At 46.8% G+C, this 27,177-nt stretch overlaps 2 protein-coding genes and 1 long non-coding RNA gene across 8 annotated transcripts in view; 2 read left to right on the plus strand and 1 right to left on the minus strand.

Annotated features, from left to right (window-relative positions):
• The window catches only part of LOC143955622 (uncharacterized), a 280,961-nt gene that overhangs the window by 166,108 nt on the left and 87,676 nt on the right, over nucleotides 1–27,177 (minus strand). The gene's annotated exons all lie outside the window — the stretch shown is intronic.
• LOC143956084 (uncharacterized) overlaps nucleotides 1–27,177 on the plus strand; it is a 39,925-nt gene that overhangs the window by 6,477 nt on the left and 6,271 nt on the right. Inside the window, exon 2 of one of the 6 annotated variants that reach the window (XM_077466209.1) lies at nucleotides 15,875–15,882. The exons of 3 other annotated variants lie outside the window; for them this stretch is intronic. In XM_077466209.1, coding sequence (XP_077322335.1) covers nucleotides 15,875–15,882 — 8 coding nt within the window. Of the gene's footprint in view, nucleotides 1–7,843; nucleotides 7,850–8,107; nucleotides 8,116–15,874; nucleotides 15,883–27,177 lie in introns of all 6 variants that reach the window. 2 more of the 6 variants (XM_077466208.1, XM_077466207.1) reach the window with 2 other exon arrangements.
• LOC143956151 (uncharacterized) lies at nucleotides 21,348–23,376 on the plus strand. Its single transcript, XR_013269851.1, has 2 exons — nucleotides 21,348–21,667; nucleotides 22,924–23,376. It is a non-coding gene; the product is annotated as an uncharacterized LOC143956151 (long non-coding RNA).

Below are 27,177 nucleotides of genomic sequence, written 5' to 3' on the forward strand. Positions count from 1 at the left end.
GAGAGGGCTCTATCTGCTCCTCTTCCTCCTGCTCCTACCCCTCTGTGTCTGCCCCACACTCCAATCCATGGCGATGTGCCTCAGAGAAATCAAGTGGGGGTGGGAAATTTGAAGCCCAGCAGCTACAGATACATCTGGATGAGAGGTGCTGACTGCCAAGGGGTGAGTGAGCTCACCATCCATCCCTGTCTGTGACTGAAGTCTCCCCCCTCCCCCGTTCTCTCTCCTGCCTCTGAGTGAGTACATTAAGGTGAATCAGAGTTCTCAGGGCACCCCCTACATCAGAGTTCCTCTTTACACTAGAGGCTGCAATGTTCCCCCTTACATCAGAGTCCTCTCCGTACATCAGAGTCCTCAGTGTTTCCTTTATAATTTAGGGTTTCCAGAACATCCCTTATGTCAGAGTCCCCATGTTTCGCCCTTACATCAGAGTCTGCAGAGTCCCCCCTTACAGTGTAAGGGAAATCAGATGTAAAGGGGAACTCCGTAGACTCATGTAAAAGGCGGTGGATTTAGATGTAAAACGGGGACTCTGTGGATTTCGGTGTAAAAGGGGGACACCGTGGCTTCAGAGGTAAAAGGGGAACTCTGTGGATTCTGATGTAATGGGGGACTCTGTGGATTCCCGGTGTAAAAGGGGAACACTGTGGCTTCAGATGTAAAAGGGGAACTCTGTGGATTCTGATGTAATGGGGGACTCTGTGGATTCTGGTGTAAAAGGGGGACACTGTGGCTTCAGATGTAAAAGGGGAACTCTGTGGATTCCCGGTGTAAAAGGGGGACACTGTGGCTTTAGATGTAAAAGGGGAACTCCGTAGACTCAGATGTAAAGAGGGAACTCTGTGGATTCAGATGTAAAGGGGGAACTCCGTAGACTCAGATGTAAAGGGGGAACTCTGTGGATTCAGATGTAAAGGGGTAATTCCATAGACTCAGATGTAAAGGGAAGACTCTGCGGACTCTGATGTAAAGGGGGATTCTGTGGATTCCGGGGTAAAAGGGGGACACTGTGGCTTCAGATGTAAAAGGGGAACTCCGTAGACTCAGATGTAAAGAGGGAACTCTGTGGCTTCAGATGTAAAAGGGGAACTCCGTAGACTCAGATGTAAAGGGGGAACTCTGTGGATTCAGATGTAAAGGGGGAACTCCATAGACTCAGATGTAAAGGGGAGACTCTGTGGACTCTGATGTAAAGGGGGACTCTGTGGATTCTGGTGTAAAAGGGGAACTCTGTAGACTTAGATGTAAAGAGGGAACTCTGTGGATTCAGATGTAAAGGGGGACTCTGTGGATTCAGATGTAAAGGGGGACTCTGTGGATTCAGATGTAAAGGGGGACTCTTGTGATTAACTTCATATGATTAGAAATGTTATTTAAAGGGGTTGTAAATGTTCATGTTTTTTCACCTTAATGCATCCTACGAATGATCGATCCCACGCTCGATCGTTGCCCGGGGCTTCTCCGGTCTTCTCGGCTCTTCATTGGATAGATTGATAGCAGCGCAGCCATTGGCCATTGCTGTCAATCACATCCAAGAACACGGCCCGCCGGGGGGGGGGGGGGGCGGGACCGGGTCATACACGCTGTGTCTATGGAGCCAGCCAGCCCGCAAGCTAACCCCCTCGGGATAGAGCTTCCCAGAGGGAGGTTAGCTATTGCGGGGAGGAGCCCAGACAGCCGCCGAGGGACCCCAGAACAGGAGGATCGGGGGCCACGCTGTGCAAAACTTAACTGCACAGTGGAGGTAAGTATAATGCCTCGTACACAGGTCCGGACTTTCCGGCAGACTAGGTCCGCCGGGATCAGTCCATCGCACAATCCGATCGTGTGTAGAATAATCCGATCGTTTTTCTTAAAAAAAATAAAATACGACGGACCTAGAAATAGAACATGTTTCAAATCTGTCCGGCGATCTCAATTCCTATCGGGAAAACCCTTTGTCTGTGTGCTGGTCCGACGGACCAAATACGACGCAAGGGCAGCTATTGGCTACTGGCTACTGAACTCCCTTTTTTAGTCCCGTCGTGCGTCATCACGTTCAAAACGAACGGACTTTGTCCGTTCGTGTGTGGGCAAGTCCGTTCGTTCGGAAGTCCGGTCGAAAATCCATCGGGAATACCGTCGGAACCTTTTCTGCCGGAAAGTCCGGTCGCGTGTGCGCGGCATTACATGTTTGTTATTTAAAAAAAAAAAACGAACCCCACATACAAACCCCTTTAATCACACAGTATATGTATAGATTATACTATAAAAAAAATTGCTGCGCGCCGATAAAGTGTTCAGGTTTGACTTGAAGAAAAGGTGGCAACCCTACCGTCGCCCCGTACCATATCAAACACTTACCCGCCCAGCGCGCCCGCGATGTCGGCACCCGAAGCCGATCTCTCGATCGGTCTCTCGGGTGCTGCCGCTGTGACGGACCGGGGTTTATATGGTCACAAAACAAACACCCCAAAGCAAAGTACATATTCATTTTTTTATTTTTTTTTATTTCTAAATATCTCCCTTCTATTCTATTAATAACCAGTAGATGGCAGAGAAGGTACACAAACAGAGTCTATATAAGGCCACACACCATGTGACTGGAAATTAACCCTTTCATGACTAAGCCTATTTTTGAAATTTGGCGTTTACAAGTTAAAATCCATATTTTTTGCTAGAAAATTACTTGGAACCCCCAAACATTATATATATATATTTTTTTTAGCAGAGACTCTAGAGAATAAAACGGCGATTGTTGCAATATTTTATGTCACACGGTATTTGCGCAGCGGTGTTTTAAACGCAACTTTTTGGGAAAAGGGACACTTTCATGAATAAAAAAAAAAAAAAAACAGTAAAATTAGCCCAATTTTTTTGCGTAATGTGAAAGATAATGTTACGCCGAGTAAATAGATACCAAACATGTCACACTTTATAATTGCGCGCACTTGTGGATTGACGACAAAGTACCGGTACCTAAAAATCTCAATAGGCGACGCTTTAAATTTTTTTTACGGTTACCAGGTTAGTATTACAGAGGAGGTCTAGTGCTAGAATTATTGCTCTCGCTCTGACGATCGCGGCGATACCTCACGTGTGATTTGAACACCGTTTACATACGCGGGCGCGACTTCTGTATGCGTTTTCTTTGCTTCGCGAGCTCGGGGGGACGGCGGGCGCTTTAAAAAAAAATTTTTTCTTTTTTTATTTATTTTAAAATGACTAAATTGTTTTTAAAAAAATAAATAAAAATGTATCACTTTTATTGCTGTCACAAGGAATGTAAACATCCCTTGTGACAGTAATAGGTGGTGACAGGTACTCTTTATGGAGGGATCGGGGGTCTAAAAGACCCCCCACCCCTCCTTTACACTTCAATGTATTCAGATCGCCGAAAACGGCGATTCTGAATACCGGATATTTTTTTTTAAACCGGCGCCATTGGCAGCCGAGTAAACGGGAAGTGACGTCATGACGTCGCTTCCGTGTTTACGATGAGGAGACTGGAACGAAGCCGATTACGGCTTCGTTCCAGTTCCTCCCCAGCAGCCGGAGGCGTCGGAACGTGAATCGGTGCTCCCGATCGAGCGGGAGCACCGGTAACAGCGGCCGGAGGGGGGGGACGTCCCCTCCCGCTCCCCCGGCATAACAGCCGAGCAGCTTTTAGCCGCATCGGTTGTTATGCCTGGATAGCCAATCGCCTGCTGAAAAAAACGGTACCGGGATGATGCCTGCAGGTGCGGGCATCATCCCGGTATAACCCCCGGAAGCCGAGTACGCACATCTGCGTACGCTCGGCGGGAAGGGGTTAAACTACTTCCAGCCATAAAGTCAGTGGTCATATCTCATGCTGTTTGTGTGATTCTTTGCAGGTATGTACTCTAAATTGTTCCTAATCTGTATTAACCTGTGATAGAAAGATTCCTAAACATCTTGAGCAGATGCAGAAAAAGTCTCAGCAGATTTTATGCTATAGTTTTGCTGTAATTAGAAGTTTAGAACAGCATGTGTGAGAAACAAGTGAAAAGGGCATAAGAACATGAAAATACTGCATTAGTCAGAACAAATGTCTATTATAAGCACTAATCCGTTCTAAATAAGTATATTTAAACCTGATTTATTGAAAATTGCATAGATTATAAAACACATGATTTCTGTTATTAATATAGAAAAAAAACGATTGTATGTAAAGCTTATGCATTGCGTCATACAGACATGCAATGTGCACCATCTAGTGGTTAAAAAAGAGTACTACCAAGATAATATCTGTATTAAAGCAATGCATTACCAGTATGATTATTGCACACTTAACCACTTCAGCCCCGGACCAATAAACAGCCTTAAGGACCAGAGGTCTTTTTACAATTTCGCACTGCGCTGCTTTAACTGGTAATTGCGCGGTCATGCAATATTGCACCCAAACGAAATTTTCGTCCTTTTCTTCCCACAAATAGAGCTTTCTTTTGATGGTATTTGATTGCCTCTGCGATTTTTATTTTTTGCGATATAAATGGAAAAAGAGCGAAAATTTTGAAAAAAAAAAGATATTTTCTTCTTTTTGTTATAAGAAAAATCGAATAAACTAAATTTTAGTCATACATTGAGGGCAAAATTTATTCAGCCACATGTCTTTAGTAAAAGAAATGTCAATAAGCGTATATCTGTTGGTTTGCGCAAAAGTTATAGCGTCTACAAACTAGAGTACATTTTCTGGAATTTACACAGCTTTTAATTTATGACTGCCTATCTTATTTCTTGAGGTGCTAAAATGGCAGGGCAGTACAAACCCCCCCCCCCCCAAATTACCCCATTTTGGAAAGTAGACACCCCAAGGAAATTGCTGATGGGTATGTTGAGCCCATTGAATATTTATTTATTTTTGTCCTAAGGGATTGAATAATGACAAAAAAAAAAAAAATTTTTACAAAAAAGTTGTCACTAAATGATATATTGCTCATACATGCCATAGTTATATGTGGAATTGCACCCCAAAATACATTTTGCTGCTTCTCCCGAGTATGGGGATACCACATGTGTGGGACTTTTTGGGAGTCTAGCTGCGTACGGCACCCCGAAAACCAATCACTGCCTTCAGGATTTCTAAGGGTGAAAATTTTTTATTTCACTCCTCGCTACCTATCACAGTTTCGAAGGCCATAAAATGCCAAAATAGCACAAAACCCCCCCAAATGACCCCATTTTGGAAAGTAGACACCCCAAGCTATTTACTGAGAGGCATGTTGAGTCCATGGAATATTTTATATTTTGCCACAAGTTGCGGGAATAGTACAAATTTATTTTTTTTTTGCTCAAAGTTGTCACTAAATGATATATTGCTCACACATGCTATAGGCATATGTGAAATTACACCCCAGAATACATTCTGCTGCTTCTCCTGAGTACAGGGATACCACATGTGTGGGATTTTTTGGGAGCCTAGCCGCGTACAGGACCCCAAAATCCAAGCACCGCCTTCAGGATTTCTAAGGGCATACATTTTTTATTTTACTCCTCACTACCTATCACAGTTTTGAAGGCCATAAAATGCCAAGATGGCACAAAACCCCCCCAAATGACCCCATTTTGGAAAGTAGACACCCCAAGCTATTTGCTGAGGGCCATGTTGAGACCATTGAATATTTTTTTTTTGTCCCAAGGGATTGAATAATGACAAAAAATAAAAAAAATTTTTTTTTTTACAAAAAGTTGTCACTAAATTATATATTGCTCACACATGCCATAGTTATATGTGGAATTGCACCCCAAAATATATTCTGCTGCTTCTTCTGAGTACGGGGATACCACATGTGTGGGACTTTTTGGGAGTCTAGCTGCACACGCACCCCGAAAACCAATCACAGCCTTCAGGATTTCTAAGGGTGCAAATTTTTGATTTCACTCCTCACTACCTATCACAGTTTTGAAGGCCATAAAATGCCAAAATAGCACAAAACCCCCCGAAATGACCCCATTTTGGAAAGTAGACACCCCAAGCTATTTACTGAGAGGCATGTTGAGTCCATAGAATATTTTATATTTTGCCACAAGTTGCGGGAATATTACAAACTTTTTTTTTTCACAAAGTTGTCACTAAATGATATATTGCTCACACATGCTATGGGCATATGTGAAATTACACCCCAAAATACATTCTGCTGCTTCTCCTAAGTACAAGGATAACACATGTGTGGGACTTTTTGGGAGCCTAGCCGCGTACGGGACCCCGAAATCCAAGCACCGCCTTCAGGATTTCTAAGGGCATAAATTTTTTATTTTACTCCTCACTACCTATCACAGTTTTGAAGGCCATAAAATGCCAAGATGGCACAAAACCCCCCAAATGACCCCATTTTGGAAAGTAGACACCCCAAGCTATTTACTGAGGGCCATGTTGAGACCATTGAATTTTTTTTTTACAAAAAGTTGTCACTAAATGATATATTGCTCACACATGCCATGGTTATATGTGGAATTACACCCCAAAATACATTTTGCTGCTTCTCCAGATTACGGGGATACCACATGTGTGGGACTTTCAGGGAGCCTAGCTGCGTACGGGGCCCCGAAAACCAATCACCGCCTTCAGGATTTCTAAGGGTGAAAATTTTTGATTTCACTCCTCGCTACCTATCACAGTTTCGAAGGCCATAAAATGCCAAAATAGCACAAAACACCCCCAAATTACCCCATTTTGGAAATTAGACACCCCAAGCTATTTACTGAGAGGCATGTTGAGTCCATGGAATATTTTATATTTTGCCACAAGTTGCGGGAATAGTACAAATTTTTTTTTTTTGCTCAAAGTTGTCACTAAATGATATATTGCTCACACATGCTATGGGCATATGTGAAATTACACCCCAAAATACATTCTGCTGCTTCTCCTGAGTACAGGGATACCACATGTGTGGGACTTTTTGGGAGCCTAGCCGCGTACGGGACCCCAAAATCCAAGCACCGCCTTCAGGATTTCTAAGGGCATACATTTTTTATTTTACTCCTCACTACCTATCACAGTTTTGAAGGCCATAAAATGCCAAGATGGCACAAAACCCCCCCAAATGACCCCATTTTGGAAAGTAGACACCCCAAGCTATTTGCTGAGGGCCATGTTGAGACCATTGAATATTTTTTTTTTTGTCCCAAGGGATTGAATAATGACAAAAAATAAAAATAATTTTTTTTTTTTACAAAAAGTTGTCACTAAATTATATATTGCTCACACATGCCATGGTTATATGTGGAATTGCACCCAAAAATAAATTCTGCTGCTTCTCCTGAGTAGGGATGAGCTTCGTGTTCGAGTCGAACGTACGTTCGACTCGAACATTGGCTGTTCGTGCGTTCGGCGAATTCCGAACGTTTTGGCCGTTCGCGTCAAAATTCGAGTGACGCGCGCGCGGACCACAATGCACTGCGTTGGCGCAGTGCATTGCTGCCCGATGATCGGCCAAGCATGCACTGTGACCCCGCATGCTTGGCCAATCGCAGCGCCGGCAGCGAGGAGAGCCATGATTGGCCACAGGCATCCTGCCTGTGGCCAATCATAGCTCAGGCTGTGTAGTGCACGCCCCACACTATATAAGGCCGCCTTTAAGGCGGCCTCCTGTAGTGTGTTACTTAGCATCTGAAGCAGTGGGTGTTCTGTGTACCTTCAACACAGTACACACCAATCGTTTTTTGGCTAATTTCCTATCTTGCTGCTGTGTAGTGGTTGTTGTCTGTGCCCTGACTGCAGTATACACCACTATATTCACCTCACCTATTGTTAGGGTCCAGGTGTGGAAGCCCGACTTGTAGGAGGAGACCTCTCTTACAACGCTGGTTCAGGAGCCGCTGGAATGGAGACAGCGGTCTCGAGAGCACAGTGGGTAGGAGTGCCTGCTGGATAGGACCGCTGGAGCTGATGGTAGAGCAGAGGATCCTCTGGAAAGGCTGAGCGACTGGAGGTTTGCTGGAAGGCTGAGGAATGCAGACAGTAGCTTCGGGAGCCGACCACTGAACAGGCAGAAGGCTGGAGCAGAGTCAGACGGTCCGGGTCAAGGTAAGTAGGCAGGTGGCAACAGGAGGCAAGAAGTGTCGGTAAAACTGGCAGAGGTCGGCAACGGAATCGTAGGCAGGAGAGGTAGCGAGGTCAGGCAAGCCGGGTCGGGTTCGGAGAAGGCAGAGAAGTCAAACAGGCCGGGTCGGTAACGGTAGCAGGTAATCAGGTTCAGAATCAGGTATTCAGGCACTCAGGAGCTGAGACTAAACAGCGCCGCACCAGCGCGCTTGAGGAACCTTTAAACGTTCAGTGGCGGGAAGTAGCGCACGAACGCCACTCACGACCACGCGAACGAGCGCGCGCACGAACGGCACACACGACGATACATATTAGCGTGTAAACGAACGCGCACGCGAACGCGTACGCGAACGCGCAGGGAACACGCGTCGACGCCTGTGTGAACGCAGTTGTGCCTGTCTATTGCTGGTAAGTTCCTGACACCTATATAGCTAGTGATCTAGCTTTAACCACTTAACAACTGCCCATTGCCGATTAACGGCTTCAGGGCGGTTGTTTAACTCAGAGAGGCCGTTGATTAACGGCCTCCCAGAATTCTGCTCTCGCGTGCCCCGAGGTGTGCGCACTCGAGAGCATCCGTGACCGCCGGGTCCACAGGACCCGGCGTATCACGGTAAACGGCCGCTCATAGCGGCCGTTTACCACGTGATTGCTCCGTCAAATGACGGAGTGATCACTTGGAAACAAACCGGCGTCATGTTATGACGCCTGTTCCTCCCTCCCCTTTCTGTACCGATCGGTACAGCGGAGGGGAAAGAGATCGGTGTCAGCAGCGATGTGGGCTGCATCTGCAGTGCCCACATCGCTGCTCACCGAATTTAACCCCTCAATTCCCTGCCAATACTCTGCAATACCAGTGCATACTCTGCAGTACCCTGCCATTACTCTGCAGTACCCCGCCATTACTCTGCAGTACCCCGCCATTACTCTGCAGTGCAGTACCCTGCCATTACTCTGCAGTGCAGTACCCTGCCATTACTCTGCAGTACCCTGCCATTACTCTGCAGTACCCCCCATTACTCTGCAGTAACCCCCATTACTCTGCAGTAACCCCCATTACTCTGCAGTACCCGCCATTACTCTGCAGTACCCGCCATTACTCTGCAGTACCCACAATACTCTGCAGTACCCTGCCATTACTCTGTAGTACCCCCCAATACTCTGCAGTACCCTGCTATTACTCTGCAGTACCCCGCCAATACTCTGTAATACCCTGCCATAAATTGCCATACCCAGCCATACTCAGAGATACCCAGCCATACTCGGTGATACCCTGAAATACCCAGCCATAGACGCCCCTCACCGCCCTCCGGTGCTTCTACCAACTCGCCAGTACGATCAAAGCCAGAATCTTTTTTTTATTTTTTATTTCAGGCTTCCCAGCCTAGAGGTGAGATGTGGGGTCATATTGACCCCCCAGATTTCACTGTAAAGAGGACCTGTCACCCCATATTCCTATTACAAGGGATGTTTACATTTCTTGTAATAGGAATAAAAGTGATCAAAAATATATTTTTGGGGAAAAAAATGTCAAACTAACATAAATAAAGTAAAATGAACAATAAAAAAATAAAAGAAAAATTAAAGCGCCCATGTCCCCATGTGCTCGCATGTGCCACACATGTGAGGTATCGCCGAGAATGTCAGAGCGAGAGCAATAATTCTAGTCCTAGACCTCCTCTGCAACTCAAAACATGTAACCAGTAAAAAAAAAATTTAAAGCGTCGCCTATGGGGATTTTTTAAGTAGCGACGTTTGGCGCCATTCCACGGGCATGTGCAATTTTGAAGAGTGACATGTTTGATATCTATTTACTCAGCATAACTTCATCTTTCACTTTATGCAAACATTGGGCTAACAAGTGGTTAATAATAGAGCTTGCAGTCAGTAGTGTTAGGAGATAGTGCGTGCTGTCTGCGTGCTCTGTACCCAGTACATACCGCTATAATATAGGGCAGGCCCCTACTTTCAAACATCCAACTTACAAACATCTCCTACTTGCAAACGGAAGGAGACAACAGCAAGTGAGATGAAAAAAGATGGACGACAAAACAAATTATACAGGGGTGATAACCCTTCCCTATGTTTTCCAAAAAGCTTAAAGATAGTTTTTTTGACTGGAGCTACACTTTAAAAATGTACCGGTTGAAAATGACAAACAGATTCAACTTAACACAACAAACCTACACAGTCCCTGTCTTGTTTGCACCGCCTGTATACTGCTGTTCTGAGTATATAGGGCCTGGGGGCCACACGCATTTCCTTTTTTTAATATGGGTACGGGGTTCCCCTTAATATGCGTACAAGACCCAAATAGGCTGGTAATGGGCAGGGAGGGCTACCCATGCCATTTTTCTCAATGATTTTCAACCATATTGCAGGAACCAGATATAACATTAAAACCGCAAGCAGTTTTAAATGGTGTTATTTCCGTTTAATGTCATTTTGTGCAGGGACTGTTCTAAACACGGGAAACACGTGGCACTTCACAGGCATACTACAGACACCCCCCAGGCACCATATTTAAAGGAATATTTCACTTTTTTTTTTCACTTTAATCGTCATTAAAATCAGTGCTCCCGCCAAAACGGTAGTTTTTAAAACTTTTTTTTGCAGTGACCCATGTCCCCTGAGGCAGGAGGCAGGTCGCCAAACCCTTTTTAGGACACTATCTTGCATATTAGCCTTTAAAATTAGCACTTTCCAATTCGAACGTTCGAGTCCCATAGACTTCAATGGGGTTCTAACGTTCGTACCGAACGCGGGGGTCGTTCGCAAGTTCTGGTGCGAACCGAACCGGGGGGTGTTCGGCTCATCCCTACTCCTGAGTACGGGGATACCACATGTGTGGGACTTTTTGGGAGCCTAGCTGGGTACGGGGCCCCGAAAACCAATCACCGCCTTCAGGATTTCTAAGGGTGAAAATTTTAGATTTAACTCCTCGCTACCTATCACAGTTTCGAAGGCCATAAAATGCCAAAATAGCACAAAACCCCCCCAAATTACCCCATTTTGGAAAGTAGACACCCCAAGCTATTTGCTGAGGGCCATGTTGAGACCATTGAATATTTATTTTTTTTGTCCTAAGGGATTGAATAATGACAAAAAATAAAAATAATTTTTTTTTTTACAAAAAGTTGTCACTAAATTATATATTGCTCACACATGCCATGGTTATATGTGGAATTGCACCCCAAAATACATTTTGCTGCTTCTCCTGAGTACGGGGATACCACATGTGTGGGACTTTTTGGGAGGCTAGCTGCATGCGGGGGCCCCGAAAACCAATCACTGCCTTCAGGATTTCTAAGGGTGAAAATTTTAGATTTCACTCCTCGCTACCTATCACAGTTTCGAAGGCCATAAAATGCCAAAATAGCACAAAACCCCCCCAAATGACCCCATTTTGGAAAGTAGACACCCCAAGCTATTTGCTGAGGGCCATGTTGAGACCATTGAATATTTTTTTTTTTGTCCCAAGGGATTGAATAATGACAAAAAATAAAAATATTTTTTTTTTTTACAAAAAGTTGTCACTAAATAATATATTGCTCACACATGCCATGGTTATATGTGGAATTGCACCCCAAAATACATTTTGCTGCTTCTCCTGAGTACGGGGATACCACATGTGTGGGACTTTCAGGGAGCCTAGCTGCGTACGGGGCCCCAAAAACCAATCGCCACCTTCTGGATTTCTAAGGCCGCGTACACACGGGCGGACTGTTCGCCCAACTTTGTCCGCTGAACAGTGTTTCAGCGGACAGTCCGCTCGTGTGTGGGCTTCAGCGGACAGTCTGACGAACAAAGTTTTTCGGAATTCCCGTAAGACAGTCCGCTGAAACTTGGTTTCAGCGGACAGTCCGCTCGTGTGTAGGCTTGTTCGACAAACTAAGTTTCGCGCATGCTCAGAAAGGATTTACACGGCGAAGGTTGCATTGCAGTGTATTGGACGTCAAATTTTTCGTCCCGTCGTACGTGCCGTTCACGTCATCGCGCACGCTTTCAGCGGACTGTTCGTTCATCGTGTGTGGTCAAGTCCGTTCATGCAAATTTTGAGCGGACTGTTTGTCGGATTGTTTGATGAACAAAGTTGGGCGAACAGTCCGCCCGTGTGTACGCGGCCTTAGGGCGCAAATTTTTGATTTCACTCCTCGCTACCTATTACAGTTTCGAAGGCCATAAAATGCCAAACTAGCACAAAACCACCCCAAATTACCACATTTTGGAAAGTAGACACCCCAAGCTATTTGCTGAGAGTCATGTTGGCTGAACGAAAAAAAAGAGATTGATCGGTGGGTATGCCCACCATTAGAATACCCCCCTTCATCCACCCACTTCTAATGATGGACATACATGCACCATTTATATATGCCGAAGCATGGGGGCATTCTCCCGCAAAAAAAGTTATGCCGCGTACATATGTTCAAATTTTTCCACGGGCAAGCCCTCCGTCGGAATTTTAACCGTATGTACGCGGCATTAGGAGCAAAATCGCTCCTCCACCCCTTATGCCCCCATGCTTCGGCATATATGCTCTTTTTTAACTGTGGTGGTGAAATCACCTCCTACAGCACTGGAGTCACGGCTTTATGTATCGTGGGAGCAAACGCTGTTGCTGTCAAGATAAATAAATCCGCGCTGCAGCTGAATGGCGTACCTGCTAAGCAAATTATGGTTAACGTTAAAACAAAGTAACATTACAGTATAACAGTAAAACCTTACCATACCATACCTGCAAAGCAAATGTAAAAAAAAACAGTAAAAAATAAAACATTTTTTAACACAACCTGTGCCTAAAATATATATATGCCGAAGCATGGGGGCATCCTCCCGCAAAAAAGTTATGCCATGTACATACGTTCAAACTTTTCCACGGGCAAGCCCTTCGTCGGAATTTTGACCGTATGTACGCAGTATTAGGAGCAAAATCGCTCCTCCACCCCTTATGCCCCCATGCTTCGGCATATATGCTCTTTTTTAACTGTGGTGGTGAAATCACCTCCTACAGCACTGGAGTCGCGGCTTTATGTATCGTGGGAGCAAACGCTGTTGCTGTCAAGATAAATAAATCCGCGCTGCAGCTGAATGGCGTACCTGCTAAGCAAATTATGGTTAACGTTAAAACAAAGTAACATTACAGTATAACAGTAAAACCTTACCATACCATACCTGCAAAGCAAATGTAAAAAAAAACAGTAAAAAATAAAACATTTTTTAACACAACCTGTGCCTAAAATATATATATGCCGAAGCATGGGGGCATCCTCCCGCAAAAAAGTTATGCCATGTACATACGTTCAAACTTTTCCACGGGCAAGCCCTTCGTCGGAATTTTGACCGTATGTACGCAGTATTAGGAGCAAAATCGCTCCTCCACCCCTTATGCCCCCATGCTTCGGCATATATGCTCTTTTTTAACTGTGGTGGTGAAATCACCTCCTACAGCACTGGAGTCGCGGCTTTATGTATCGTGGGAGCAAACGCTGTTGCTGTCAAGATAAATAAATCTGCGCTGCAGCTGAATGGCGTACCTGAAAACAAGAAAAATGGTTAACAATAAAACACAGTAAACAGTAAAGTATAAAAAATTAGAGAGAAGAGAGAGAGAGAGAGAGAGAGAGAGAGAGAGAGAGAACAATAAAACGACAACTATTTTTGGTTTTTATATTTTATATTTTTTTTGGTTTTTTTATGTTACTTATTTTTTTTTCTTTTATACACTTTTTTTTGAACTGTAAACTGTAACAACTGTAACATTTCGGGTCTCTCAAAATGCGATGGCATCTTGGGAGACCCTGTGTTAGTGTGCCTAGCCTGTGAAAGGCTGTACCCTACGCTAATACTTCACTAGTGTGTGGTAGTGTTCAAAACACTCACCAAGGCAAAGACCAGGATTGCCAGGACAGCGTGGACAATAACAACGGGTGTCACGCCTAAATCCGCGCTTGGTACAGACACGACATCTTTTTTGGGGGGCTCGTTGGGTAGGGGTACTCGGGATGGCATAAGAATAATGCCTCTCATGCAGCCGGCTTACTGCATTTGGTTGGGAATGGTGAGGTGCAGAACCCTCTGGATACAGAAGCTCTGTGACAACCTCTCTTTGAAAGAAAAGAAAGGTTAAAGTCCCGCCTGAAGTTTTGTATAGCACAAAAGCATTCAGCAAAGCCAATTGAAATAAGTAAGCAGACACTTTTTTGTACCAGCGTCTGGCCTTACAGGAAACTAGATATGGCGCCAACAACTGGTCATTGAGGTCCACCCCTCCCATATTTTTGTTATATTTGTGGACACAGAGGGGTTTCTCCACAATACCAGTCGCCGTAGAAATTTGGACCGTCGTGTCTGCATGAAGGGAGGTAAGAAAGAAAACATTCTTATTATCCCTCCACTTCATAGCGAGCAAATTATTACACCGATAGCAGGCTCTCTCCCCCAGCCTAAGACGGGAATCTACAAGCCGCTGGGGAAAGCCCCGGCGATTAGGTCGCACGGTGCCACATGCTCCAATCTGATTATCAAACAAGTGACTAAACAGTGGCAGGCTGGTGTAATAATTGTCCACGTACAAGTGGTACCCCTTTCCGAATTAGGGTGACACCAAGTTCCACACTATCTTGCCAGCTCTTCCTATGTAGTCAGGGCAGTTCTCCGGCTCTACGTAACTATCTTTACCCTCATAAACCATAAAGCTCCATGCATAGCCTGTGGCCCTGTCACAGCACTTATAGAGCTTGACCCCGTATCTGGTACGCTTGTTGGGAATGTACTGTTTGAATGACAAGCGACCATGAAACTTAATCAGGGACTCATCAACGCAGACAACTTTTTGGGGAGTAAACAAGTCTGCAAAACGTTGGTTGAAATGGTTTATGAGGGGCCGAATTTTGTAGAGCCGATCGTATTCAGGGTCTCCACGTGGACGACAAAGTTCATTGTCACTGAAGTGCATGAACCGCAAGATCTGCTCGTATCGTTTCCTGGACATGGAGTTAGAGAACACGGGCATATGGTCAGTCGGATGCGTGGACCAATAAGCCCGCAACGTCATGAATTTATGTGTGCCCATGTTGAGGGAAAGGCCCAGAAAGGTCTTAAATTCGGAAACTGTAACTGGTTTCCAATCTCTGGCAAGGGAAGGCAAATGGGGATTAGCGGCGATGTGTTGACCAGCATATAAATTGGTTTGGTCCACAATAGATCTATAGAGATCTTCCGTGAAATACAGAGAATAAAAATCAAGTGGCGTAAAATCATCTGTATCCACCTGAATACCAGGTTGGGCAGTGAATGGGGGAAGTACTGGTGCTGCAGAAGTGGTGGGCACCCAATCAGGATTGGCGAATTCTGCAGGAAGGGCACTATGGGAACGACGGGCCTGCCTTCGTCTTCTTCTTGGTGGCAGCGGGACACTACTTGTGCTTGCCACCTCGCCAGCTTGAACTGCACTTATGGGACTCGCTACGTCACCACGTGATGCTGCAGTGCTGGATGTACGTCCAGGGTGTACTAGGCCGCTGGTGCTTGCCAGTTCACCAAAAGGATGAGCGGCGCTAGTATTGGCTCTATGCTCCATACGAGGGACTTGCGGTTCCTGCACCTCAACAACATCAGAAGATCGGGGTCGGGTACGCCTGACGTTAGCAGGGACCTCATCTTCTTCGTCAGAGCTATCTGTCATGGAGCCGCTGTCCTCTACAGGTTCGTATTCTGAGCCTGAATCTGACAGATCAGTGTCTTCCTCTTCACTATCTGTCATGCTCAGAAACGTGTAGGCCTCTTCACTAGTGTACCTTCGCTTTGCCATTTTGGGCTCTAAATTTAGAGGTACACTAGTGAGACTCACAGGTAAAAAAGCACCTAGGCTGTCAGCGACTGTTTCAAAGCGCTACAAAAAAAACTGTTAGCGATCGCAGGGATCAGGCCTGACTCTGCGAATGCTGCAGTTATGTGTGTTGTGTTTTGTAAGTGACAGTGATCGATCGATACTGCACTTGGGTGGGATGGGCTGGGCGGAGGGGCAAAACGCAGGTGCTAGCAGGTATCTGGATTGCTCCTGCTAACAATGCGTTTTTTTAGAACCCTAAACTGCTGGGCACGCTAGTATAGATCTGATCAGATCAGATATTGATCTGTTCAGATTCTATACCACTAAGGGAGGTGTATGCTTTGCACGTGGGTGTTAGCGGTACTGCCACTAACCTAGCACTGCCTGGGGCGACGCAGACCCTGACCCTAAAACCTAATTGATATCACCCGCCGGGTGATCAGGGGGTTAAACCTTTATTAGGTAATAAATGGCGGGTGCCCTGATGCTATAAAAAGCGAACTACCTAACCAGCGTCACCCGTAACACTTATACGGTGATCACTGGTGAAAGGGTTAACTAAGGGCAATCAGGGGGTTAAAACCTTTATTGGGTATTTATATGGGGGTACCTGACGCTATATAAAAACCTGACGGGGAACCTAAATAACTAAATAACTAACTGGCTAACCAGCGTCACCAGTGACACTTATACAGCGATAGCTGGTGAAAGGGTTAACTCTAGGGGCAATCAAGGGGTTAAAACCTTTATTAGGTTATATATTGGGGTACCTAACGCTATAAAAACCTGGCGTTGAACCTAAAAAAAAAAAACTAGCTTCCTAGCGGGACCAGTGACGCTAATGCAGCGATCAGAAAAACGATCGCTTAGTGACACTGGTAAAAGGGGGTGAAAGGGTTAACTGGGAGGGCAATCAAGGGGTTAAACCTTTATTGGGGGGGGTAGGGGGCTACCCTGGACCTAAAGGGGCCTAACACTAGCTGCCCTGACACTTTTTACAGTCACAACTGACACTAAATGCAGTGATCAATAAATAAATGATCACTGCAATTAGTGACACTGTGACGGGGGGGGGGGGGGGGTTGGGCAGGGGCCGATCGGGGGGGGGGGGGTGATCGGGGGGTGACTGGGGTGAAAAGTGTGCCAATGTGTCAGTGGACTGTTGGTGCACTTACTTGGATGTCTTCACTCCGCGCCGTCCGGTCAAAAAGACCGACACGAGGAGTGTGACATCACTTCCTCCTTCCTGTGTTTACACAGTGGGAGGAAGCTTCTCATTGGCCAGGAGCGATCCAGAGGGGGTGGCCAGAAACCAACGGCCATCCCCTCATCCCGGATCGCTCCTGAAGCGAACCGGACCGCCGCATCCAGCTTGAGGGGGTCCGATCGGACCCCCCACCCGCTGGAAGCCAAGCACGTACATGTACGTGCTTGTGTCTGTCGGTGCCATTGCAATGACGTACATTGGCAATGCGGCGGTCCTTAAGTGGTTAACCACTTGCTTACTGGGCACTTAAACCCCCCTCAGTCCCAGACCAATTTTCAGCTTTCAGCGCTGATGCACTTTGAATGACAATTGCGCGGGCATACAACACTGTACCCAAATGAAATTTTTATCATTTTTTTCCCACAAATAGAGCTTTCTTTTGGTGGTATTTAATTGCAGCTCGGAGTTTTATTTTTTGCTAAACAAAAAAAAAAAAGAAATCATGTTTAATAGTTTGTTATAAAATTTTGCAAACGGGCCATTTTTCTCCTTCATTGAAGTGTGCTGATGAGGCGGCACTGATAGGCTGCACTGGTGGGCACTGATGGGCTGCATTGGTGGGCACTGATAGGCTGCATTGGTGGGCACTGATAGGCTGCACTGGTGGGCACTGATAGGCATAGTTAAGGCGGCACTAATAGGCACAGATAAGGCGGCACCGATGGGCACAGATAAGGCGGCACTGATGGGAAAAGATGGGCACAGATAAGGTGGCATGGATGGGTGGCACAGATGGGTGGCACGGATGGGCACTGATAGGTACCACTGATAGATGGGACTTATGGGCACTGATAGGTGGCTCTGATAGATGGCACTGCTGGGCACTGATGGGCGGCACTGCTGGGCACTGGTAGATGACACTGATGGGCACGGATATGTGGCACTGGGGTGCAGCACCTTTGTTGAGGCAGATTGTGGGCACTGCTGGGTGGCACTGTGGGCACTGCTGGGTAGCACTGCTGGGTGGCACTGTGGGCACTGCTGGGTGGCACTGACGGGGGGCACTTACTTTTTTTAATGTGGCACTGGCAGGGGGCAGGTGGGCACTGGCAGGGGGCAGGTGGGCACTAGCAGGGCTGGCCATGATCGGGATTGATGTCCCGATCACGGCCGCCGGTGATCGGCTTTTTTTTTTCTCCTCGCGCTGATAGGAATAATAGCCGATTACCGGCTCCGTTCTATCACATGATCAGCTGTCATTGGCTGGCAGCTGATCACGTGATAAGGGGTCGGGATCGACCCCTTGCACGGATCGGTGATCAGGCGAGTCTCGTAGACTCGCCGATCACAGAGCGCGCCGCGCGCGCCCCTCAGGGGGCACGCAGGGCGCTCGTGCACGGGACTACGTCTATTGATGTCGTCCCGGAAAAGGAGATCCGCGCTGTAGCCGTCATTTGGCTATAGCGCGGATCTCAAGTGGTTAAACTGTACCAGAGAGATAAAGATAATTATCTATAACACTGAATAACAGGGATATATATGTTATTAAAATATAGTAATGTTCATTGTTGTAACTACGCTTTAAAATACTGTAGTTAAAATCGGTATTATATATTGTAAATGGTTATAAACATGTGACTATAAAAATGTAAAAGATGTATTGTTATGTAAAAATAAAACTACTTCCAGCCATAAAGTCAGTGGTCATATCTCATGCTGTTTGTGTGATTCTTTTGCAGTCCACGCCAAGCTGATCACCTTATCTCATTGCGTCTACAATCATCGGCTCTCTTAATTCACATTTTGAGGCCGGTAACACCGCCGCCATCTTGGGTGTGGGAATCAGGGAGTGGAGCCTTGCGGCTTCACTTCCCGGGTTCCCTACTGCGCATGCGCAAAAATCACGCTGCGCAATAAGGATGGTCCCCGCTGTCCCTGGGATCCGTGTGTTTTCCCAGCGGACAGCGGGGGGACCCGCAGGAAGTGGCGTAAATATCCGCAGATTCTGCGGATATTTATGCCGGAAGTGGGTGCAAATACCTGTACTGTACAGATATCTGCACCACCCCCCCTCCCCCCTGAAAGGTGGCAATTGTGGCGCCGGAGGGGGGCAGGGTTACGATCTCTCGATCGTCTCTCGGGTGCTGCCGCCGCCATCTTGGGTATGGAAATAGGGTTGCCACCTTTTCTTCAAGCCAAACCCGAACACTTTTGCGGCACAGGGCAATATTTTGTTTATTTTTTCAGTAAACACTATAGGATTATAAAAGACCTGGGATATATTTGGGTGCCCCAAGGAGAGTAGTAATGTAGCGCACAGATCGCACCAGTGGGTGCGGCCAAATTGCTCTTGCTGACATCATCAACCCACCCTTCAGTGATGCCGAACCTGACCTCAAACAGCTGCCCACAGCGGCAACAGATTTGTGTATGACTATCTGGGTTACTTGGGGAGCCACAGCCTAGTCTGAATAATGTGTCTGGGTTTCAGGTGGACTGAAACACGGACACAGGATTCAAAACCCGAACTGTCCGGGTGAATCCTGGACAGGTGGCAACCCTATATGGGAATCAGGAAGTGGAGCCTTGGGGCTTCACTTCCCGGGTTCCCTACTGCGCATGCGCAAATCGCGCTGCGCAATAAGGATGGTCCCCGCTGTCCCTGGGATCCGTGTGTTTTCCCAGCGGACAGCGGGGGGACCCGCAGGAAGTGGCGTAAATATCCGCAGATTCTGCGGATATTTATGCCGGAAGTGGGTCCAAATACCTGTACTGTACAGGTATCTGCACCCCCCCCCCCGAAAGGTGCCAATTGTGGCACCGGAGGGGGGCAGGGTTCCGATCTCTCGATCGTCTCTCGGGTGCTGCCGCCGCCATCTTGGCTATGGGAATCAGGAAGTGGAGCCTTGCGGCTTCACTTCCCGGGTTCCCTACTGCGCATGCGCAAAAATCACGCTGCGCAATAAGGATGGTCCCCGCTGTCCCTGGGATCCGTGTGTTTTCCCAGCGGACAGTGGGGGGACCCGCAGGAAGTGGCGTAAATATCCGCAGATTCTGCGGATATTTATGCCGGAAGTGGGTGCAAATACCTGTACTGTACAGGTATCTGCACCCCCCCCCCCGAAAGGTGCCAATTGTGGCGCCGGAGGGGGGGGGGGGGAGGGTTCCGATGAGTGGAAGTTCCACTTCAGGGTGGAGCCCCGCTTTAATAAATAATGAATAATTAAAAACAGGATTGTGAGGAGAAAAAGTGAAAAAAGCACCAGTATTCTGAATGGTAGCCCCGTGACTGATCTGGCTGTATGGACCCGGTCTGTAAGCGAGTTCCAGTAGGAGTGGAGTGCGTGCCTTATGACGCTAGGAAGCCGGCTAGATGTGGTGGGTGTCCAATGGACAATATACACCGTGCAATCTCACCACTCCCCGACCGCGCTGAAAGGCTCCTAGTGCCGCATGGAGGAAGTCCACATGGAGGTCGTCTGCCAAGCACACTTCGTTGGTGCCGCTCCGTGTGTGCGGTGTCTGTCCGCAGGTGGAAAACGTGGAAGTGGGTGTATGCAGGGTCCGGTCACATGGGTGATGATGCCGTGCTTAATGCACTCAGGGTTAAATGCAAGGTAGGAGGGAATTCATATAAATTAGGGTTAAAGAGCCAATCAGCGGCTCTTTACCATGTGATCAGCTGTGTCCAATCATAGGCCAGTTATCGGCATTTCATTCCTCATGCTGATAGCGTGAGGAGAGATGTTAAAGGGACATAAACAGGGCACTGATTACTAGTGCAGTCTCAACAGTGCCCACCAGTGCCCATCAGCAATGCCAATTAGTGCCTCCTCATCAGTGCCACCTATCAGTTTCCATCAGTGCAGCTTCATCAGTGAAGGAGAAAGTTACCTGTTGGCAAAATTGTGTATCAAACAATGAAAAATTTTAGGTTTTGTTTTCAAAATGTTTAATTTTTTTTGTTTATTTAGCAAAAAACAAAACAAAAAGAAAAACCAGAAGTGATCAAATACCACCATAAGAAAGCTTGATTTGTGGGGAAAAAATTATACAAATGCCATATGTCTACAGTGTTACATGACCGCGCAATTGTCATTCAAAGCGTGAGAGCGCTGAGAGCTGGCCTGGGCAGGAAGGGGGTAAAATTGCCTGGTAGGCAATGGGTTAATGTTGCTAGCAGTTTTGGAGTATCACAAACCCCCGAGTTCTACAAGCAATTCATTACAAAAAGAAAAACCCTGAGACTGTTTATTGGAGTCGGAGTGAATGGACTGTAACTTGGGTGACTGGGGGGCCTCTGTACTGTTTGGGAAACAACCAGATATCATCAGCGGCTCCTGTGGGGGGAGCACTACACATCTATAAGGATATACAGTACATACACACACAGCACAAGGCCGTGTTCACACTACGAGACGTTTCTCTGAGCTGCAGTTCCTCTGAGCTCCACAAGATGGTGATCTCACTTCCACCATAGAGACAGGAAGTCTCTATGGAAGACAGGAAGTGATGTCAGGGACAGGAAGGAAGCTCCTTGTGCTATGAGGTAGAGGTGACGTTGCTGGAACTGGCAGTAGAGGAGGTAATAAGATCTTATTTTCTATTTACACCCAGTAACCCCCCCCCCCCCCCCCGTCATGTCCGTCCTCTTCCTCCATAGTCACTGTGATGTCTTTTATCTCCAGCAGATGATGATACACACATATATATTATTATTATACAGGATTTATATAGAGCCAACAGTTTGCACAACACGAGGGCAGACAGTACAGTTATAATACAGGAGGAATCAGAGGGCCCTGATCCTTAGAGCTTACAATCTTAAAGGGAGGGTCAAATGATACAAAAGGCAATAACTATGGGGGATGGGCTGATGGAGAAAATAGTCCGTCTCAGGGAGTGTAAGCCCCCCGTACACACAGTCGGACATTCCGACAACAAAATCTGTCGGATTTTTTCCGACGGATTTTGTCCGAAACTGGTGTTGCATACACACGGTCGGACAAAGTTGTCGGAAAATCTGATCATTCGGAACGTGGTGACCTTCGTTCGTTACGACGGGACTACGTTCTGGCTAGTAGCCAATGGCTTTGGTCTCGTAATTTGATCTGAGCATGCGTGGCACTTTGTCCGATCGGAATTCACTACGAACGATCGGAAAAAGTCAGATTGGATTTTGTTGTCAGAAAATTTTAGGTCCTGCTCTCCAATTCGAAGTCCAATAGAGCCCACACGATCGGATTTTCCGACAATATAATCCGATCATACCTTTTCCGTCTGAATTTCCGACCGTGTGTACGGGGGCTAAGAGGACGCGGGGCCACACAATAAGATTGGAGGATAAGCGGTTTAACCTTAAACTGCACGGGGGGTGGGGGTTCACTGTCAGGGCAATAAGGTTGTGGAACTCTCTTCCACAATTGGTGGTGTATGGATATTTTTAAAAGAATCTTGGATATACATCTTAAAGAGCACAACGTACATTGCTATGGTGCCTGGCCACCACGCCAGGACAGGAACAAACTGAGGACAGCAACCAGGTACTTGCAGTTGGCAGACAGAGTGGTTCAACGACAGTCCAGGTACTGTACAAGGCAGGCGTGGTTCAGAATAGTCAGGGTCAAATCCATAGTCAAAAGGCAGGCAGAGTTCCGAGAGTAGTTGATACCAGAACCGAGGTCATCAACGAGGGCAATCCAAACAGCACAGCGGGGCAGACAGAGAGCTTGGAGCACATGTTACAAATGCAATATCACAAGCATGAGACTGCAGGCTTGGCTGGCTTAAATCAGGTTTGGTCTCCACCCAGAGACACTGACCACATCAATCACCTTGCAGGTGGGACAGACAGACAGAATGCATCACAGCCAAAACCAGGATGCAGGAATTATGAGCAGGAGCACAACTGTCAGGAACCATAAAGACAGAGATGGAAAATGCATTTAAAAATCACACCTTTTGATGCAAAAATAACACTGAACAGGAACGTGGTCAAAAGCAGAAGCCAGGGTTTGGAAGCTGGAGCGGGTAATCAGAGGAGCCGGAATCGGACAACAGAAAACAGCGTTGTCAGAAGCCAAAAATCAGGATGAGAAATTAGAAGAATGCGCAAGGCAGTTTAACCACCTCAAGGTCGGGCACTTTCACCCCCTTCCTGCCCAGGCCATTTTTCAGCTTTCAGCGCTGTCACACTATTTGAATGGCAATTGCGCGGTCATACTACACTGTACCCATATGAATTTTTTAATCATTTTCTTCACACAAATAAAGATTTCTTTTGGTGGTATTTAATCACTGCTGGGCTTTTTATTTTTTCTCCTTCACTGATATGCGCCGATGAGGTGGCACTAATGAGCACTAATGAGGTGGCACTGATTAGGTGGCACTGATGAGGAGGCACTAATATGCCGCACTGATGATAGGCGGCACTGAATAGAGGCACTGATGGGAACTGATAGGTGGCACTGGTGGACACTGATAGGCGGCACTGATTGGTGTCACTGATGGGCACTGATTGGTGTCACTAATGGGCACTGATTGGTGTCACTAATGGGCACTGATTGGTGTCACTGATGGGCACCGATTGGTGTCACTGATGGGCACTGATTGGTGTCACTGATGGGCACTGATTGGTGTCACTAATGGGCACTGGTGTCATTGGGCACTGGTGTCACTGGGCACTGGTGTCACTGATGGGCACTGATTGGTGTCACTGATGGGCACTGATTGGTGTCACTAATGGGCACTGATTGGTGTCACTGATGGGCACTGATTGGTGTCACTGATGGGCACTGATTGGTGTCACTGATGGGCACTGATTGGTATCACTAATGGGCACTGATTGGTGTCACTAATGGGCACTGGTGTCACTGATGGGCACTGATTGGTGTCACTGATGGGCACTGATTGGTGTCACTGGGCACTGATTGGTGTCACTAATAGGCACTGATTGGTGTCGCTGATGGGCACTTCTGGGACTTTACTGTAATCAGGGCACTGATGATTAGTGCCCTGATTACCTGTCCCGGTGTCCCCAAGAGATGCCGCCGATCGGCTCTCCTCGCCACACAGTATGTTAGTGTGAGGCGAGGAGAGCTGATTACTGGCACTTCCGCCTTTACATGTGATTGGACACAGCCGATCACATGGTTAAAGAGCCGCTTCATCAGCTCTTTAAAGAGATCAGGGGCGTGCCGTGTCCTGGCAACATGGTGCTGCAGCGATCGCCGCCATTCTGGGGTGACATCCACCCAGAGCGAGAGACGCACCCCTCCTCCGTCATTTGATGGTGGGCGGGCGGCAAGTGGTTAAATAGCAAAAAAGGGTCTGGCTGTAGGCTGGACTAATGAGGCAGGTAATGGTGACCAGGTGAGGCACTGTAGAAACAATGAGTGGCTGGTAATTAACCGACAGCTGAGCAGCCTCTGTGCACTGAGACAAGAGCTGCTAGTAATAGCAGAAGCCGAACCCTGACAAATGGATTATACTACTTGTATTAGTGGTGGGGGGTGGGAGGTTTATTTAGGAGGGGTTGGAATATGTATGTCTTTATTTTATAAGATTTAAATAAGAAGATATAGGGGAAAATGTAATTTGTAGTAAAAATCTGGAAAAAAAATTCCATAATGATCCCAGTCTCAGATCTTCATCCTAAAATGTGATCAGTAAAGTCTCCGGAGAACACGGAGATCACAGGAATATGATGTGTCCTGGCAAAGCCCAAAGACAACGTTCATCTTTCAGTTTAGGAGAGGAGGGACGCACCCAGGAGAAATGATTTTGTGTACAGAAACCTCATAGAGCTTCCAGCCACAGTTCCTCCTCCCAATGTCCCTCCAATCAGAGTCAGAGAATCCTATGACATCACACTGACCTCACAGCTCCTCCTATCCCTCTATCCGACTCTTTTGTCTGATGCTCTTAGGATGTGGGCCGGCCCCTGACTTCCTCACTTTCAAAGTAGGGCTGTTGGACCTCCATTGTATGTAATATCAGAAACCTCAACATGAAGTGGGGTTTAAATAAAGAGACCTGACCAGTGAGGTGAGGAGGATTCTGGGAATGTCATTTGATTTTACTATTTGTGTTCAGATCTAGAGTTTTCCTCCTGTGAAGTCTGGAGATCACATGACCATCACATTGCCTCCACCTCCCTCCCTGATAGAATAGAGAAATACAAAGAAGATTCTAGAAGTCACCAGAGAGATCATCGAGCTGCTGACAGGAGAGGAGAGCGGAGCCGGGAAGGACGTCATGATGGCCAATCAGCCGCCCCTCACATCACCGGGTAAGAGGAGACTTTATTGTAAAGGAGAGAGCAGTACGGAGGCTCCACCCATCCCCCATCATCTGATAAACACATAGAAACAATGTATTCAGTCAGTGTGTGTGTTTCCTACAGATGGATCCAGTAATGGGAACCCACCAGAGAGATGTCCCCGTCCTCTGTATTCCCGGGATTCCACACAGGAAGGTCACACCATCCCCCACCATCATCAGGTAGATGAGGAACAATCACTGATAGTATCATTAGGATCTGTACATTATCTGCATTGTTACCATTGATGTCATTTTTATTATATATTCAGAGTGGAAACCTGAGAGATTCTAAAGTTGAGATTAAAGAAGAGATAAAAGAGGAGGATGATGAGGATGGGGGGATGGAGGAAGAACACAAAGATCTGTACCAGGACACCATGGTGGAGTCATCCAGATACAGAAACCCACCAGAGAGATGTCCCCGTCCTCTGTATTCCTGGGATTCCACACAGGAAGATCACACCATCCCCCACCATCATCAGGTAGATGATTGACAATTATTGGTAGTTCTGATTTATACACAAGCATGTTTGTTACAATTAGGGATGGCCGAACTGTTCGTGGCGAATATGGCGTGTTTGCGATTTCGCCCGATCGGCGTACTATTGCCGATGTTCGCCCGGTGGACATATGTGTTTATATTATGAAAGAACTTTGACCCATTATGACACATCCATCATGGGGTACAGGACAGCCAATTGAGACATTTCAGCACATGGACATTCCCCCTACCTTATAGGACTGGTATAGGTGTACAAATATATAGGGTGCTGGTGCTGACTGCTGCCCAATTCTGCAGCAATCTTTTATCAGTGTAGGGTCTGAGGGACAAATCACAAATCACTAGCTACTAGGTCCACAAAGGTCCTTTTAAGGACTGGTATAGGTGTACTATTTGGTGTGCAGTATATAGGTGTGTAATACACATATAAAATACTTGCACATATAGAAAGCATAGTATAGTGCATTTCCACTGTGCAGCATTGTGACTGCTGAGCAGTTCTGCAGCGATACTACAAAGAGTGACAAACGCAATAAAAAAAAAAGTATTATAACTGGTGTGATAGACCAGTGGCCCCCCAAAAACGACAGATTGAAGCGAAGTGTTATATACTTTCTTCCACATACATACTGCACTTCTCTAGAGACTTTTGTCACAGGGTCATTTAAAAAATGACAGGCAGAGGAAGAGGCAGGCCCTTCCGCAGGGGTGGTAGGGGTAGGGCAGGAGCAACAGGCTTGAGCCAAAATGACAAATTGCAGAAGGTGCGTGCGATTACGTGAAAGGACGCACCTGACTTGGTTGAGTGGGTCACTCAGCCTTACTCTTGTGCACCCTCCTCATCCTCTCAATCTGCACCCTCTTCTTCACTCTCTGCTATGTGCACCCCCAAAGACACTACCACCATATACCTTCCGCTTGAGTCACAGGAATTTTTTTCTGATCCATATCAAGACGTTTCCGATGCGCAGCCACTCTTGGTATTGGATCAGGAAGAGGAGGTAGCAACAACCGCCACTCAGCAGTCTGACGACAGTACCCAGATCAGCCCAAGGAGGAGGTTGGTCCCCGGTGTTGCTGCCTACTCCGAGATCTCTAATTATAGCGGTGGTTAAGGTGACGTTGATGATGACGTGTCTAGTGATGTCACGTTGGGTGCCCGCAAGAGAGGAAGAGGAGGGGAGTTCAGAGGGAGATATGGACCAGCAGATAGGGAGGAGAAGCAGGAAGAACTTAGATTGCACAGGAGGGACAAAGCAGACTGCTAATGT

The sequence above is a fragment of the Lithobates pipiens genome, unplaced genomic scaffold (genome assembly GCF_037356315.1).
Source record: "Lithobates pipiens isolate NorthernLeopardFrog02 unplaced genomic scaffold, aLitPip1_a1.2 Scaffold_35, whole genome shotgun sequence".
Taxonomy (NCBI): Eukaryota; Metazoa; Chordata; class Amphibia; order Anura; family Ranidae; genus Lithobates; species Lithobates pipiens.